The sequence below is a fragment of the Micropterus salmoides genome, unplaced genomic scaffold, assembly GCF_014851395.1.
Source record: "Micropterus salmoides isolate LMB-PRFRI ecotype aquatic unplaced genomic scaffold, ASM1485139v1 Ms_hic_scaffold_17, whole genome shotgun sequence".
Taxonomy (NCBI): Eukaryota; Metazoa; Chordata; class Actinopteri; order Centrarchiformes; family Centrarchidae; genus Micropterus; species Micropterus salmoides.
In genome coordinates, this window is record NW_024040817.1 from 12,745,384 (window position 1) to 12,763,068 (window position 17,685).

The 17,685-nt window shown below is 38.8% G+C and overlaps 2 protein-coding genes across 5 annotated transcripts in view; both read left to right on the forward strand.

Moving 5' to 3' along the window:
- The first annotated feature begins 4,331 nt into the window (after positions 1-4,331).
- abrab (actin binding Rho activating protein b) lies at positions 4,332-9,302 on the forward strand. Its single transcript, XM_038725318.1, has 2 exons — positions 4,332-5,244; positions 6,656-9,302. The coding sequence occupies exons 1-2, from the start codon at positions 4,460-4,462 to the stop codon at positions 7,137-7,139; spliced, it is 1,269 nt and encodes a 422-aa protein (XP_038581246.1). The 5' UTR covers positions 4,332-4,459; the 3' UTR covers positions 7,140-9,302.
- A 4,507-nt stretch (positions 9,303-13,809) lies between these two features.
- samd12 (sterile alpha motif domain containing 12) overlaps positions 13,810-17,685 on the forward strand; it is a 125,296-nt gene continuing 121,420 nt past the window's right edge. For 2 of the 4 annotated variants that reach the window (XM_038725410.1, XM_038725409.1), the window contains exon 1: positions 14,320-14,752. In XM_038725410.1, coding sequence (XP_038581338.1) covers positions 14,692-14,752 — 61 coding nt within the window. In that variant the 5' untranslated portion in view covers positions 14,320-14,691. Of the gene's footprint in view, positions 13,962-14,316; positions 14,753-17,685 lie in introns of those variants that run through there. The other 2 variants (XM_038725411.1, XM_038725407.1) reach the window with 2 other exon arrangements.

Consider the following 17,685-nt stretch of genomic DNA (forward strand, 5'->3'; position numbering starts at 1 on the left):
GCTTAGTGCTAATTAGCAAATGTTAGCATTCTAACACAGTGAACTAACTAGCTAAAGATCAGCCTTTAAAGGTTTTGTTGTTGTGAGTATAGCATGTTAATGTTAGCATTTAGCTCAAATAACCACTGTGCCTAGACCTTCAGCCTTATCAGAGCTGCTAGCATGGCTATTGACTCTTAATGGTATTTAAAGCCATTAGCAGTTATCAGTGACACAGAAAACACATATTTAACATTAAACAGTACCATTTAAAGCCTCTAAAACTGTAAACACTTGCCACTCCAAAAGGCTCCGTTTTATCTTTTATCATATCATCCTCTTCTGCTTCCATCCTCTTCATCATGTAAGACATTGTCATGAAACCTGTCACATAAATCCAAACCAGGGGTCTTTAGTTCTCCCTCGGGCTCTAATGAGTTCATCTGGCCCCAGCAGTGCTCTCTGTCATCCTGTCGGTCCCTCTGCAGGGAATGAGGCTTCTTCGCAGATCTCCTGGCTAGCCCTCACTGACCCCTGTATTGAGCTAGCTTTAATTTACTGTCTTTCCTATCTTTATTTATCAGGGCCAAATGGCACGGCCAAACAATAACATACAGCCTCTTCGGAAGGAAGTATTAGTGGATTACATTTTTGTTTACTTTTCCTGGGCAAGATTTGTGCGCCTGGCTTGTTTGTTGAGGTCAGCATTATTGACTGTAGTTTAGCGCAGTTATTCAGATGATTTGTTAAAAGCCATATGTTTGACTGTTACGGATGTTATTGTTGATTTTGAAGAGACAGTAATCCATCAGACTCTGCAGGCGAAAATCAAAAAAACATCCTCTGAATCCTGGTTACAGCTGTTTCATTTAGTCATCTTAGTGGTCCTGCAAATAAACTCTGACCTCATTTAAGCTGCTTCTTCAAGATGACAGTTGTGAACATCTCTTACATGCCGGGTAGTTGATCTGATCACTGCAACAACAGGATTCCAATTATGTGTGCAAGAACACTCGAGCATAACACAAATCAGCATAACATACACAGGTCAGAGAAACAGCTTGAGAGAACTTCACAGATGCATTCCTACATAATTAATGCACAATAATAAGGATGGCCAAGTAAAACAATCTCAGAACAAGCGGTGAAAAGTAAACAAAGCAGCAGTAGCAGTGCAGATGTTGATAAGCACCAGGAAACGCAGGTGCATGCTCTCCAGATATGGACCTCCTTTGCCTTCAGTGGGGTCGACCACCCAGCCTATTTTGCCCAAATCACAAGAGCAGCCTTTAATTTAGACTTCCCACCTGCAGCATGTCTTTTTAGAGACAGAATAGAAATCATCTGAAGACATTATTCCATTGCTGTCATGATTGCTTTGCAAAGTCTATTTGAAATCAGCGGATGGCTAGCGGCATTTTAATGGACATAATCATCACTTTTTGCACCCATGTGTGATCCAGTGTTATTGTGTGCTGCTATTCAGAAAAGGCATCTGAGAGCCCCATAATCCATTTAATTTCTCTCTGTGAAGTTCAATTTTAAAGGCAGCCAAATATATTAAACAGGGTGAGATCACTTTAATTTCTTTCATATAACGTAATAAATTGTGGTACACAGTGTACATCACTGTGACCTTATTCATTAGTAGAAATGTTTACATGTTCTACTTGGGTTATTAATTAAAAACATTGATTAGTGAGCTGAAGAGACCTTTTTGTGTCTTTGTGGAGCATTACCGTGCTTCAACAATGAAATCATAGCATCCTCTACTGGTGGACTGCTATCCTCACAGTCACCCTAAACAGTTTACAACTAAAATGGACGTTTTGCCTTTTATTGGTTCCATTTGTCAAACAACAATTTAACAATGCACAAGGAAATCAAGTCTTACTATTCTTACTTCTTGATGAAAAAAACTCTCTAGCTGTGACACTATTGTGAGAAGGACGGATGAATGATTCCTTCTTTTGCCATAGTCTGAGGAAGAGACAGAGATTTAGTGCTTCAACTGTTATTAAAATTGTTCCAGGTACCTGCAGATATGGTGTAACATGAAAATACAAGCACCCTCAGAAGTAACATCCAGGTACACTTGGAAAAAGTAAATTAAGGAAAAGCTCCAGGTGGTTGTCTTGGATGTGACAGATGGACTGTGTGTCCTTAATGTGACTTGTGACCATTATTATTATAATATCCAAAACACTGTCTTTTTGTCTTGGTTGCTGCATAAACAAAGACTAAAATAGGTTTGTGGTGTCTCATGTGTCATTTAAAAATGAGGTAATCCTTTGGTGTGGTAGTGTGGAATTTTCTGTTGTTACAACATGTCAGCAGAAGTGTCTTTTATATACATTTCATTTGTAAGTAAAAATAACAAGGGAGACAATTCTATCATCATCTATATTAGAAATATATATTCTATTAGAGTCTTTTGTTTAAAACATTTTGACTTCACTCAATTACACTAGACAGCTGCAAAAAGCAGTTTCATCCATGGATCATATTTTCACCTTTAACCTGAAACCGTAATGAGCTCTTTTGTCCTTTTGGGGGAGCACTAACCTTCCTCTCAGACCGACCAGCATGTGGAAGGGTATATAATTTCAAACTGACTTGCCTTGAGAAGATGGCCTGTGCTCCTGCTCAGTGAGTCACTTCCGCTGTGTATGACAGACTTCCAACAGCTGCACTTCATATCTGTATGTGTGTTCCAAGTTCTATTTATAAATAACCCTCATCTGCAAACGCTAATATAAAAAAACACATAAAACAACATCATGTATTTTCACATAAAACTCAGCTCTTAAAACAGCAGTTAACACTCCTGTCAAAGCTCAGTTTAGAAAAGCATTGATGTTAACAGTGCTAATGCCAGAATGTATGCTGCCCTCTGCTCTCTCAAGGTAAGGTGCATTATGATATCACTGCCAGCTGCATTGCAAGACTAAACCCCTTCATGCGTAAGCAGGGGATCCTCGTCTCCTCCAGATATCACATTCTTCCCTGGTCAGAAGATCCCTGTTTCTTTTCTCACCTCAGATTAAGCATCTTTTGAATCTGTGATACTCTCCATTAAGTCTCAGCTGCATTTCCTTTAGGTTTTATAAAGTTTTGCTTCAGCGTCAAACTGTCAGTCATTTATTTCTTTTAACTCTTTTTGTCATCATTAGATCATTTAGAAATGACAGTGCGACTGCAGACGGCTTACATTCTCTTCAATACAGAACTTGTAATTTGTATTTTTACAATGTGGTATTGCTAATTTTACTTTTTAGCCAAACTGTGTAACTTTTGACAGCCACTTTGGTCACAAGTTACAATAAAAGGCAATGGTAGAAACTAACCAAATACATTTACTACAATACTACAATATTTTGGTATTTGTAATTTTCTTTTTACATTTAAGTATTACTGCTACTTTATATTTCTACTCCACTACATTTTAAAGGGAAATATTGCATTTTTACTCCACATACATTTATCTATTATCTATTAATTAAATTTATCAACTATATTTACTAATTACTTTTCAGATTAGGGTTTTACATATTAAACATAGGATAAATGTATAAAATATGATGCACTGATATTGATATCACTGCTCAATAGCATATAAAGTTGCTAAAATAATCTCGGCCGCAACAGTGGTAATGCATCAGTAATAATATTCTAAACCATGAGCACCAAAGTATAATTCATTCAGATTTAGTGGCTTTGTAAACAAGAGAAATGAAAAGGTTGTAACTCCCTACATTTGAAGCAGCCATAAAGTGAGAATATATTATATATACAGTATGTGTCCTTTTTGGTATGGCAAACAGGCTTGTCACTGACGGGCAGCAAAGAGAGGTGCATGTGGACAAAAGATCAGTCCATTATCTCCCAGTTGTCAACGTCATCTAAATTTGTGGGTATGTTTTTTTTTTTATAATGTCCAGAAAAGGGTAGGTAATTGTCAATAAATTCCCCATTACTAAAAGGTAGAGTGATTTTTTTTTACCATATATATTTGCATTTTGCTTGAAGATTTCTTTTTATCTGTTCAAGCTAGGAAGTTAATTTGGGATATTGTGAGTACATATCAAGTGGTGTGTCTTTGATGGCCTTTGCATCTGTGCACATGCTGATTAAACTTAGCACCCCCTGGTCTAGTGCCCTGTTTACGTCTAGTTACAAGCGCCACAATCTGTGATGAAACATGAGTCTCTAGGGGTGACCAGTGTCAGAGAAAGATGATCAGGACAGTAGCCTGGGATGACTCGAATAGTTTCCACCGTCATGTTAGGGGTTGCTCTCCCCATTTTAGAGCTGTAGCTGCAAGTGTGAGGGTAAGCTGTAACAGAGGGAGAAAAGGTTTCAAAAAACAAAGATTTGAGCAGAGAGGAGATGAATATGTTGAAGCTAATCTGACAGCTGGAAGAGGAAGATCACTTTGGGATTAATTTAGCCTAAATTGACACATTACATATGCATAATTATGTCTGACAAACAGACCAGCCAAGCTTCCCAAAGGAAGCCGTCCAGTAACAAGAACATCAAGAAGCTCCGCACTGTTAGCATGGTGTGCAACCTGACTAGCAGCTGGCAACAGTGGGTGACAGAGAACGAGATAAAGCAGGCTAGTGAACCCAGTGGCTGGTCTCCGTCTTCGCTTGGAGGACCAACAGAACCCAAAAAGACGTGGGTCTCAAAGAAGCCTGCTCCTGCTCAAACCCAACCAACAGAAGCTTCTCAAACTCATGTAATCACTTCTGCAGAGGCTCAGAAGACCTTAACTCCTCACAACGAGACCCTAGATGCATCCAATACTGGGGAGGTTAAGACCTCAGCTGAGCCACTGGTTGCATCTCGCATCAAGGTAAAGCAAGTGGTAAAGACGGTGACGAGCGGGGTTCAGGAGAAAAGTGTTGGCATTGGGCTCCTGACCGAAAAGATCAAGAAAGAGTCTCTGCCATCAGCTGAGGAGATTGACAGGCTTCTGAAGAAGAAAAGCTCACCTACACGTCGCAGAAAATGCTCCAACATGGTCTCATCTCTGACCAAAAGCTGGAAGCAGGTGGAGAAAGAGGTAGAAGGACCGGGAGAGGGACGCACCTTTGGAGGTGGTAAAGACGACAGTGGACACTCTAAGGCAGAGAAGCAGAGACTGGACATAGAGGATGCTCAAACCCACAGAACAAGCTCTTTGACAGAAGCAGAGCAAAAAGACTCGGAAGGAGATTCTGAGTCAGCAATGAAGATTAAAAGACCCTCAGTCCCAACGTGAGAATGATCAGTGTGCTTCATTTTGTATTTTCGGTAAAGGGAGTTAAGGCGAGGCATTTGACAGTCAGGTGTCAAACTTAAGCTAAGCATTAGCTGTGGAGAGAAAGGCATCTTGATTTGACAGGATGGGAAGAAAGCCAGAATCTTTGAAAAATTTGTGCTTCATTCATTGACTGTAATTAAACTCACTTGTGCACCATGAGGTCACAGATTAAGATGAGAAGTCTTCCTGGAAGATCAAGTGTCTATTCCATGACAACTTAAAAACACAGTATTTTAGTTTCAAAACACTTTCATTGCAGCACATGAAGAGGCAGGCGATGGCTGTCTAAAAATAAAGTATAGAATGTAAAATAGATCGTCTGTAAAATAGATGGGTTTTCCAGTTACAAGCAATCAAAGATGGATGTACAGCAGTGGGATAGAAAACACATTGCCACAATGTCCTATTACATATGAACATGTTCAGTATTTAGTAAAATTACTGTTTAGAGATCATTTTCACATGGCACTCATCCTTGCATTCCAATTTATTTATTTTTTTTACTATAAGAAAAGACATAGACACCTGTGGGCTTTAGCTAGCTAACATGATGCTGGATTCCAGTGAGACACAGCAGCTAGTAGTACTGAGAAGGCTGAAATCACTCCCTATTGACTATAAAGTGCACTATATTGACTGACCGCCATTTTTGTGTTTTATCAATGCAAAAATTAACAGTTGTGCAACTCAATAGCTTTCAGCGATAACACAAAATGATTATAAGTGTCTAAAATCTCAATTTAGCACAGAACCTCCCTCATTCTGTATTTTATATGAGAAACAGCAGCATGTATGAAAATCCTCCTGTTTTTTAGTAAACTAGATATGTGCCAGTTATCTTCAGTATATTCAGAATATTAGATTGTACTGTGTACCGGTTAAAAGTTACTCATAACAAACCTATGTCAAAACAGGATTTAATATTATTAGTATTATTTTTCAACCACATTGGATAATAAGAACAAGACTTCTTTCTTCCTCAGCAGTTTCTGTGTAAAACCTTCTACCATCTTATCGCAAGGTCTCCAAGGTAACAGATAATTCTGCTCTTTAAACAAAAAGTGAGGTTTCCTTTTATGAAAAATGAGCATTTACACCGATTACAATAGTTTTGTGATTCGTGCCGTTTAAAGTACAAAACAACTTTTCATGCTGATCCTCTGATAAGGTCCAAGTTATTATGGTTTGTTTTCTACCCCCCTTGTGGACATGCATCTCATGATTATGTCACACAAAAACTCCATCTATTAGGTCTGCATGACTGTTGAATATTTGTAACTCATCTTGCCCCTTGCAGAATCAAAACAGATACAGTGTATTGTATGTGTTTTATTTATTTGTGATATAATCTGACATCCCTCCCAGGTACAAAAAGGAAGCTGAAGATGCCAACAAGATAAACGCCCTCTCCAAGAAATACAGTGCTGTGGGAAACCTCAAGAGCCGCTGGCAGAACTGGGCCACAGAGCACACTGTGACCCAGAAACTAAACCCCTTCAGTGAATATTTTGACTACGATTACTCCATGTCGCTCCGCCTCCAAAAGGGCCAAGAGGGTTACGGACGCCCCAAGGAAGGAACCCAAACAGCAGAGAGAGCCAAACGCGCTGAGCAACACATCCACCGTGAGATAGACGACATGTGTTATGTGATCAGGACTATGGCTGATCCGGACCCAGACGGAAAGACCCGCATTACGTTTGGGCAGCTGTTTGACAGATATGTTCGGATCTCCGATAAGGTGGTGGGGATTCTGATGAGAGCCAGGAAACATGGGAAAGTGGCCTTTGAAGGGGAGATGCTGTGGCAAGGCCAGGATGATGGAGTGATCATTACTCTACTGGTGTGATGTTAACACTTGGGTCAAGTTGTAGCAGAAATCCTCTCACAGCTACTCGGCTGACACAATGGAGCTTGTGATATAGCTTCAGTCATTATCAAGCAGGGCTAAGAGGAGGATTTAAAATGCAATTTGACCTGGATCTTTTCAGTGGGCCCTTGCAGAACAATATCAAAGAATGTGGAGACTGCCAGCTTGGCAGACGAGTCAGTGGGGATTATCCAAGAATATTTTGCCGCTATTTATGCAGATCCTTGAACTGTTTCTGTCGGTATTGTGGATATTTGAGTTGTAGCTGTCATGCACATGTTTTGGAAAATCTTCTAAGATTTAAAAGTTTTGATTCAGGAGCTCAGAAGAGTTCAAGGCGATTCTAACTTTTGGCTGGTTAAGTTTCTTGCAGATTCGCATATGCATCTCTTTTGCACTTTCTTTATGGTTTATATTAATGACGACGAGATACTTGATTATGCTTTAATGTACCAAAAAAACAGCAGCACAGTAATTCAAACACAGATTGAGTTTCATTGCCTGAAGACCTGCAGCTCAGCATTCATTATACTGTACCATGCACAATGCAGAGGAACAGAGCAGACCACAGCACTTTTAAATCTCACGGCCTGTTGGACTAAGCCTGTTATGATTAATGGGTGACTATGACTTGTCTGGGGGGAAAGGAAAACTTTTCTTTTCACATCCAGTTATTGAGTCTCCGTAGAATTTCGGTGGGGTTGTAGAATCATAGAACCAATTTTACCGGTTCTTTTTGGTCTTTCACAAATAAGGCATTCACTAGCAAGGACCACGCCTCAACAATGTGTGATTTAGAGGTACATGCAAATATGGAATGCATGGATTAAGCAGGATGGATTAATGCATATAGAGGGGAAGGGTGATGGTGGAAGAAGGATGTCGTCTGATAGGCTGGTCTGAGAGGGTGTACAGAAGACCGGGCAGAGAGACTCAGTGTGGGGGTTCCGTCTCGGAAGTGTTTTCGCCCGAGAGCCCCTCAAGAGTCACAGCGAGAATATTTTCGAGGACTACTTTTGCGTTCCCTCACAATATGTTTTGCGCTCTTTCGTAATAAATTCTGCGTTCTCTTGCAATACTTTTCATCTTCCATTCCTTTTGAGTCATAGCTGTGTCTATTTCTGTCCAGTTGCTCCCAGCGCAACACTAGTATAGATCAGAGTATTGAATTTAACTTTGAACTGGGTATTACCTATGCGGATACAAGAGGTAATGCAAAAGTATTGTGGCAGAAGGCAAAATTTATAACAAGAGAATGCAAAACATATTGCAAGGGGGAGCAAAATATTGCAAGGTAATGCAAAACATATTGTGAGGTAACGCAAAAGTAGTCCTCAAAAATATTCTCGCCCTGACCCTTTGGGCTCCATATTTGCTGGATAGTGTATTGTTATGTTGCATAGGAAGTGATTTTTTTTTTAAATATTGAAGATAAATTACAAAAAACAATAGTGTTACTAAAGTGCACCAGCCAGTACGAAATGCATATTTGACTTTCTGTCCAAGAAGTCTCTGCTGTGTTCACATACAGCTTCAAAACATCTAATTAATATTTCTCTTTGGTCTTGCCATATTGGTATCCAGCAACGAGGAACCAGAGGTTGTAGTAGGTCTGGAAGCTGGTGCCAGATACTATCAACACAGTGAACAGTTAGTGATAGTGAATAATTAGCAATGAATGCAATTGATGACAGCTGTCTCTACATCCCACCATATTAAATATTCACCTTTGTTTGATATTCACCCTCAGATTTCACCATTGTACAACTCCAACACTTGTAAAGCTGTGATTCTACCTTCACCACTTAGGAAATAATGATCACTTCCTGTCACCACTGGCAGGGAAAACAAGTAGTATTCAGGCTGGTCTAGAGAGAAAAACCTGTCAAAGTCAGCAAAAACATCTCTGTAAGCTTGTTTATTCATGTACACCAGCAGTGGGTGACTGTCTGCTTCTAAACGGTACTTTTTAAAACAGAGTATTATATCTCTGATGGCTTATTCTCTGATTTAAATTAATTCCCATTTGACTGATAAGAAAAAATATGTAAATGTTACATGGGCACACAGTCAAAGTAGAGGCTGTGAACAAAGCATAGGAAATGAGATAAAGCATTCTGTTATGTAAATAGATGTCTGATTTATTGCTTGCTCTTGTGATCAACAGATGCCCGCAGCAAATGAGAGAAAAACGTATTCAATATTTTTAATAATAAGTAGAAAACAAAAAGTCAAAATAAAAAATAAAACCTGTTAAATGAAATGTAACTGTGTACATTTACTCAAGTAGACATTCAAGGTACTTGTACTTTATGCAACTTTATACTTCTGCCCCACTACACTCCAGAGGCAAAGTAGAAAAATTTACTTTTTACTCCATTACATTACATATTAGTTACTTTTTAAATTTAAATTTTCTGATAAACCGAAGAATTAAGCATTTTTGAGTTGACAAAATTCTCCTTAATTCTCTACTTAAGCTAACTCGAACAAACTGCCCCTTCAGTTAGCTGGAAAATGTATCGTCACAAAGCTGAACAGCTACGTTGCTGTAGATAAACCTCCCCAACAGTATATAAAGTCGTTCAAATCAGGACAACCTTAAACTACAGCTGTAACATGGAACATACACATTAATGCAGCATGCAGTAATTATTAATCTAAAATCATTATATGTAATAGTAAAACGCTTCACAGGTACAATTTTTCTGCTTAATTTTTATTTCAAAATTTCATTTTTATACCAGTTTCTAGTGTTAAATTAGTGTATTTATGCATTAACAGGTAACTTTCTATTTAAGACTCGAGTACAGGTCATATTTTATGTTGTATATTATTTTGTGGAATTTTAGAGAAGCTGAGTAAAATCTAGCAGAGGTAGTGTAATCATCAAAAACACCAGATTACACCATTCCTAACAAATACTGACACAGTTTTATTATTCCAGAAGCTTTTCATTAAATTAAGCAGGAATTGTTGTTGATAGCTTATTTGACAAATTGACTGCTGCACTACATTTGCCACTATAACATGTAGTGCTCTTCATTATGTGTCATTCATGTGTGGTTGTTTTACATTTTTCCTCAGTGAGGAAATATAATTTCCTTTTCATTTCTACCTTTTGTTTTGTTGATTTTTATTTTCTTACTCATCTATTTTTTAGTATGCCTGAGCTTATGACTCATATTTCCTGATTTCAAAACCTTATGATAAGCAGGAAGATGAAGCACTGCCACTTATACACGCACTCACACATTCTTAGCGTACGTACTGTTTATCATTTCTCAGAGATATTTGTCAGAGAAACTCCTCAGACAGGCTGAGCAGATCTTAAAACAAAAGAAGAAACCAGGAAGTAGGTAGAGAAAACACACCGACGTATTGACAGTCACACCTGTGTGAGCTGATGCATGTTAGGCACCACACAAGAAATAGCCTATCCTGAAACAACAGACAGACTTCCTCATGCTGTCGCATTAGGGATCTGTTTATCACTCCAGGATATTGAAATGTTTCAAATACCATGAAAGACACGTCACATGCATAGGCAGAAATCACGGGGGGGCAGGGGGGTCAGCTCCCCCCCTATCTGAGGGGTGTCCCCCCCTTAAAAACCATCAAATAATATAATGACATAAACTTGGAATAATTGTGTAAATAGTAAAACAATACAAACGCAAAAAGGGCAATTAAAGTGAACAGCAACAGTGAACACAGCATTCATACCAACGGTGGTCTCTATTGGTAATTAACAACAAGCCTCCTTCACACGCGGCTCATCTACTGCTGTGGAAATGGAATCGCGGGTGAAAAAACCACCAAACGTGAGTTCTTTTAAATAAAACTGCTGACAAATAAGGTCAGAGCTGACAGAGAGAAACAGAGTGTGCTTGTGTGTCTGACAGGAAAAGCAAGGTGAGCAGATTACTGTAGTTCGTGATTAAACACAAAAATAAGCTGGAGAATTAAGAGGAATTAAAATGGTGTGCAATTTATTTTCTAGCTCCTTCCAGTGAATATGCTAAAGTTATTTTATAATCAATGTTTCATTATGACCATAATATTTAGGATAATATGACCGCGTGATGAACCTATGAACTTAAGTCATATTTAAACAACTATTACTTTGTGTTGTTGCCCAGAAAAATAGTAGTAAGACTTCTCTCTGTGTCCACGTATCCTATACAAGTACAATTGTGGCTGTATTATTTGTGTCCCCCTCAAAAATATCTACTACTACTACTACTACAGTTAGATTAGATTTAAGCCCATGGTCACATGTGTAGCAGACAGGCAGGCACTTACTCTGAGAAGAGTGGGCCCTGTGTGACACTTGGTTTTGTTTATCTGTCACTTACTTGCAATACCTGTACTACATGTTCTTCCCATGAAGGTATCGTTAACTCATTTGCAGATGCCACAGCTGCTTCCTCCTTTGCTCACTTCCGCTTTCACTTGAATGCTATGATGCTATGAAAATTCCAATTAACACACTGAGTAAGTAATAACACACTGCATAAGCTACTGTATTTCTCCTTTCTTCAGAGACACATGTGTTGTGAAACTGCTCTGGCAAATTAGCATATCAAAGAGCTTCTACAAGTCTTTACAGTAGCTGTCAGTTTGAAGATCTGATAATTATGGTACGCACATTTAGATACAATCATTCTAAAAATAAGCTACTGTTGTATCAGCCTGGTATCACGAAATGGCGTATGAATAACATGTCAATATCTTAAGTCATGTCACATGTTATTACAACACAGCATAGACTGTACTGACTTATATTGTTCAGAGAGGTTTGTAAGTTAACCTACGTAACATACTTAAGTTACGTCACATACATAATGTAACTTAACTGATAACTTAAGTGATGTTAACTAATGTACTTATTTTAACCCATACCATGATCTTTTCCCAAATGTAAGCAAGTAGTTTTGGTTTAACATTCTCATTAAAGAGTTGGTATTATGCTAATTTTCAGGTTCAAAATCCTATTTAGGGGTTGTACCAGAACAGGTTTACATGGTTTACATAGTTACATGGTCAGCGAGAAGTTGGTAAACAGCTTCGATTCAACTGTAGGCTACATGTTGCAACATGGACTAGAGCAAGTGTTTCAGAGTGGTGAGTTATTAATCTGTAACAAACGTATCTTTCATCCACAAAGTTTTAACCGAGCTCTGTCTCTACATCACAGTTACAACTTCATGTCCATTGACTGCCTGGAGGGTGGCTAGTGTTTGGAAGGGAGAGGTGTGGTGTGTGCTGCAGCTCCACTTTTTCCACTGGTGATTTTGAGGGCATGTCGAAGTAGCCGCTTGGTGAGCGTTATATGACCCGCATTTAGCTTTCATCCCTGTGACGTCACATGGATGAAAGTGAAACGGCTGAACTACAAACAAGCTGTTTTCAGACACCACCTTTTTAAACGTTCTCTACCTGCTTTTGAAGCCTGCCCACTGAACTAGTCTTGGCTGTTTTTTCTCTTCTTTTCTTTTGTTATTGTTGCATTTTTTTGTAAGCTTCCGGTCTGATACGTGACAATACAGCCAACAGGGGGCGACTCTTCTAGTTGCAAAAAGAAGTCTGGTTCCAATAGAAATAATGGTAAAATGACCCTACTTCTCAGCTGATTTATTTCAGTTAACACTTTCCTAATGAGTTTATGGTCTCAATTTATTTATTGAAAAGATTCATTTGCACTTTAAAGATGTAGAAAACATGACATTAATACCTCTCAGTTTGCATAAAAGGCACACAAGATAGAGAGAAAAACTTATATTGTATTAAAAAAATAATAAGTAAATATAGAAAAAGGAAAGAGAAAAAAATAAAGATAGATAATAAAATAAATAAATAAAAGGATGCTAGGGGTCCTCAAACATCTTCAACTCCTTATAGGCATGGAGGAGATATCTTGCATGTTTCCGTTTCATTAGTTTTAAAGCACAAAGATTATTGGTGATAACGTCCTGCTTGAAAACAGAAAAAACAGGCTTTAGGCTAGAGTGACTACTACCCATGGCAGTGTGCAAATTTAACCAGCACCGTTGAAAAAGCATGTTCAGAGTTGGCTGTTCACTCTCTCTGGTGAGTACATTTAATTTTAAGACTGTTGTTCGCTAGACTAAATTGTCAGCCCTGTTAAAAAGCTGATTCAGATCTGGTGAGGGTGTTTTTGGTTCCTTTGGCCCTGTTACCTGGAAGAAACTGTTTGATGACCAAATCTATCACTACTGTGTTCATGTGCAAAAGTAAAATGAAAACTTTATTGATAGTCTCTGGTTATTTGCTGTGTGGGTGCTTTTGTTGCTTTTTTTGAAAAGTATAAATTTGACTTTGTACTGTTACGAGCTGCTGTATGCATTTTAAAGTATTTTCAGTTTAACTGTAATGAAATGTACTGAAAATAAAATGATTATAGGAATATTTAGGCCTATGTGCTTTGTCATGGTGATTTTCCACCAGGGCACGCGCAATTGTACCACACGCACACACACGGGCACACGCGCGCGCACACACACACACGCAAACAAAGACAGAGAGACGTTCACTTCCAAACTGCCTTCTCGGCAAAACTGATAAAACTTGCCCTTCCCTCGTATTCTAGAAAGCGCTGAGCCTACACTTCCCAGGATCCTTTGAGGCGCGGCAGCAGCTGTGCGCTCCGGCTTGCCCGCAGCAAAGTGATGATAACACGCCAAACAAGGTACAATGAGAGAGCGTTGAGTTTTACATTTCGCCTGCTCCCTTGCGAGTGATGCCCAAATCTGTGGAGTAGCACAATGGCTGTCGAAGGTAAGGTGCTTCACGCTGTGTTGTCCACGATGGCATTTCCGTTTTTGTCTCCTTTTTCAGACAATAGTTGTAGTTATCATGTTGATAGGAGCTGTACGGTGTGAATGGCTCAACCCAGACACAGTCGGGTCAACTATGAAAGCCTGTGATTGGGTGATGTTGCAGCCTCTGCTCTCTCCGCATCACGTACACTGTCCTGGTCATCTTCTACTATTACACTGTACAATTTAAGTGATAGACCGCTGTCTATTCACTGTCGCGGTCACACACACACACACACCCCATAAAGACTTGCGCGCAGCCGCTTTCTGTATAAAAATTGTTACCATCTGTGCGTGCGCTCTGTGATTGGAGACAACACTGGTTAACAGGTCTGCGACCGAGGAGCCGCCAGTTCTTTTGCATTATCATCTCCGGTGTGCCGTGCCCTCTGTGTTCTCATTAGGAAACCGGAGCCCCGCAGTGCTGAGATTGATATATCGGGGACTCTTTTCTGTGAGAATAATTTAGCCTCTATTCCCGGGCTGTTCTGTGGCGCAACAGAGCGCCGTGTCCGCGCCTCAGCCTGACCAGTCTGGTTGAGGCTGCTCATCTGGCAGCAGGTGGTGTGACATGTTGACCGGGGAAGTCACCCGCTTCTCCCCGTGATTGTCAAATAACAGTGAGTTAAGGTGCTCGCTCCGGACGTTAGAGGTGACAGAAAAGTGACAGCGACAGTCAGTCACTCGGAATGCTTGGCCAATCTCCTCACCTTATCGGAGGCATCTTGTGGATCCAGAATCCAATGAGAGGTATGTTGGGGAATGGGGTTTGTGGGTGTCACATGCATGCAGTGGTACTAGATGTCTACCTTAAAGGATTTTCCAGTCCAGTCCATTGTGTATTTGCTCATGCAGGTATGCTTAGAATGGGCACTCCTACAGATCAGGTTATTCTTCTCTGACAGTCATTACAGGACATTTTAAAAAACATTGTCCACATGACATGCTGTTGTGAACTGTCTTTCTTATTCCTTTTCTAAGATTTATAAAAGTGGACTTTTTATGGTGGACTGTGTCATGTTATGTTTGCCAGGATGCACTGACATTGATGGCACAGAATAAACAACAGGAAGCACTGAGTGCAGAATAGTTATTATTGTTCTGCAGCATGACTGCTCATATTTTCCCATGTGAAGGACCCGAAAATAGACACATGTGAAACAGCAAACTCCTGTTTTCGAAAATAGAATCAGGATTTTAGTGCAACATTTGTACTGTGGATTGGGACAAATCAGACCCTCTGATCACAGCAGTCATTCTTCTCTCACCAGGCTAACTCACAGTGAACTAAAATAGGAAATATCTTACTTGAGGACCACTTAAAAGCATTGCAAGCTCTCATGGAGATCTCTTAGCACTTTAACAACTGCTCTGTTTGTGCAAAATGTCTTGTACAAGTTGTGCCCTTCTTTCTCAGATGTTGTTGCTCATTTAAGGCTGACCTACAGGTGTAAAGATATTGCCATCTCTTTCAAAGCTTGAAATATGTCTCTAATTATATACAGTCAGCTCAGCAGCAGCTATAACACTTGCCATCCTTCCAGCATATCACCCTGTAAAGTTTCATTTATGCATCTCTTGAGATTCGTCTTTCAAAGCAGTAAAGAGGAAGACGGGTGCTGAAGCTGCCTGCAGATGCACAGAAATGAATCGTTTATCCAATTTAATCTATTTCTTGTCTTTTCTTATACAGGCTAACAGATGAATATTTTAACTATAATGATACCAGTTTTTGTCTAACAATTTCATATTCATATCTTACAGAATTATCTCCTCTCACTATTATTATTACTGTAAGATACCAGAGATAGTTTAATGCCCTTATGCCATTTTAGCAGTTGAATACAAGCTTAAGCTTAAAATGTAGTTTCTTTTGTCACTGATGCAGTAATGCAAACGCAAAGCGGGAAATACATTATCAATACAATTTGTGACTTGAGCAGTTCAAGCAGCTATAGGACAACTCAAAGCATTCAATCATGATCCACTGGCTTGTGTCACTAAGAGATATGAGTTGAGTCAAGTCCCAGTCTCATGAAGCTACTATAACTAATATGTCTGCCGGAATTTGGAAGGTCAGTTCAGATTTCGCAAGAGCAGCCAAAGCATCATATACAGCCGTATACTGTGGCTGAAATATAATAAATTGAAATACTTTCTCCCTGAAGACCATGATGATAGTGCACTTCTCTTTTCAGAGAGTGAAAAGTAGAATTATACTCAAGTAGAATTCAGTGGTAGAAAGTATATTACCTAAATACAATTTGAGGTACTTGTATTTGAGTGTTTCTATTTCCTGCTACTTTATACTCCACTACATTTCAGAGAGAAAACTACTCGTTACTTTTTAGATTTTACAAATAAAACGTACAATGAGCTAATAAAATACACAACATTAGCATGTTTGTGGCATGTGACCCTTCACATGTCAGAAGCTTATGAGTTAGCAGCTTCACAAAATAAACATATCCCCTCTAACTTCTCAAATGGTTTAATTTAAAGGTGGACTAAGTGACAAAAACCATGATATAGAGTGAGCAACAACAAAGCAAGTAGTGTAATTAACGCAAGCTAAGTTGTGTGTTCACAAATAGTCTTTACAATTGCTGCTGCAAAGCTAACATGCAGAAAAGGTGAGACAGTCCCGACTAGCTAACATTACAACAACATCTTGTCTTGCTCAATGTCTGTGTGCGAGAAATTTAAAGCTACCTGACACTAGAATTGGTTACCCCACCTTTAAATAACAACTAACATTTCACAAAAAATCAAAAATTCAGTCCAAAGTCCAGAACTTGTAGCATCGTCGCAGAACTTATTTTTTTCTTCCTTTGTACCCCATTAATCAGGTCATAACGGCTCAGATTTATCATGTGACCCTGAACAAGATCAACTGGGCTACACTTCTTATATAAAATTGTTCAAACTAGTTGCACTTCCACCTCCTGCAGCCACAACAAAACACTACTTATGGATGGATGCATCAGCATTAACAAATGTCATTTAAATAATATTTCAATCACAAGGGGCAATTTTTCATTTAAACAAGTATTTTGCCTTTTGACACTTTACGTTCATTTTTCTGCGAATGGTTCTGTACTTTTACATAACTAGGATTTTGACAGACTTTTAGTTGCAATAGAGTATCTTTAATTTGTTGTATTGCTACTTTTACTTAATTAAAGGTTGTGAATACTTCTTCCCAAACCAACTTTTAACATATAAATGTATAATTTAGCTGTTGTTCTGAAGTCGCGTAGTTAATTGGTAGGAAATTAGTAAGGATTTTCATCATAAAATCATATTATTTGGTTAAAGCTTCTCAAATGGCAGGTTATTATTATAAATTGAATACCCGAGGGGTTTAGCTCAAAAAAAGCTATACTTTTCATTACATTTTATATAGATTAAATGGAGAAACAACAGATTGATTGTAAATTAAATTAACTGCTACTTATGGATTGTTTTACATAGTGGATACTGAACTCCATTTCTAAATTTGCCACTGTTAGCTAAACAAAGTCCTGCATCTAATTAAAACTGGTTTTGTTTATTTCCCTGTGGTAAAAGCAAAGCTTCTACCTGTGGATTCACTTTCAATTTAAGATGTGATGTTTGAGAGTCACAATAACTCTGCAGTGTCACTGTTTACTGTTCCAGTGCTCTACCAACCCCTCTAAGAC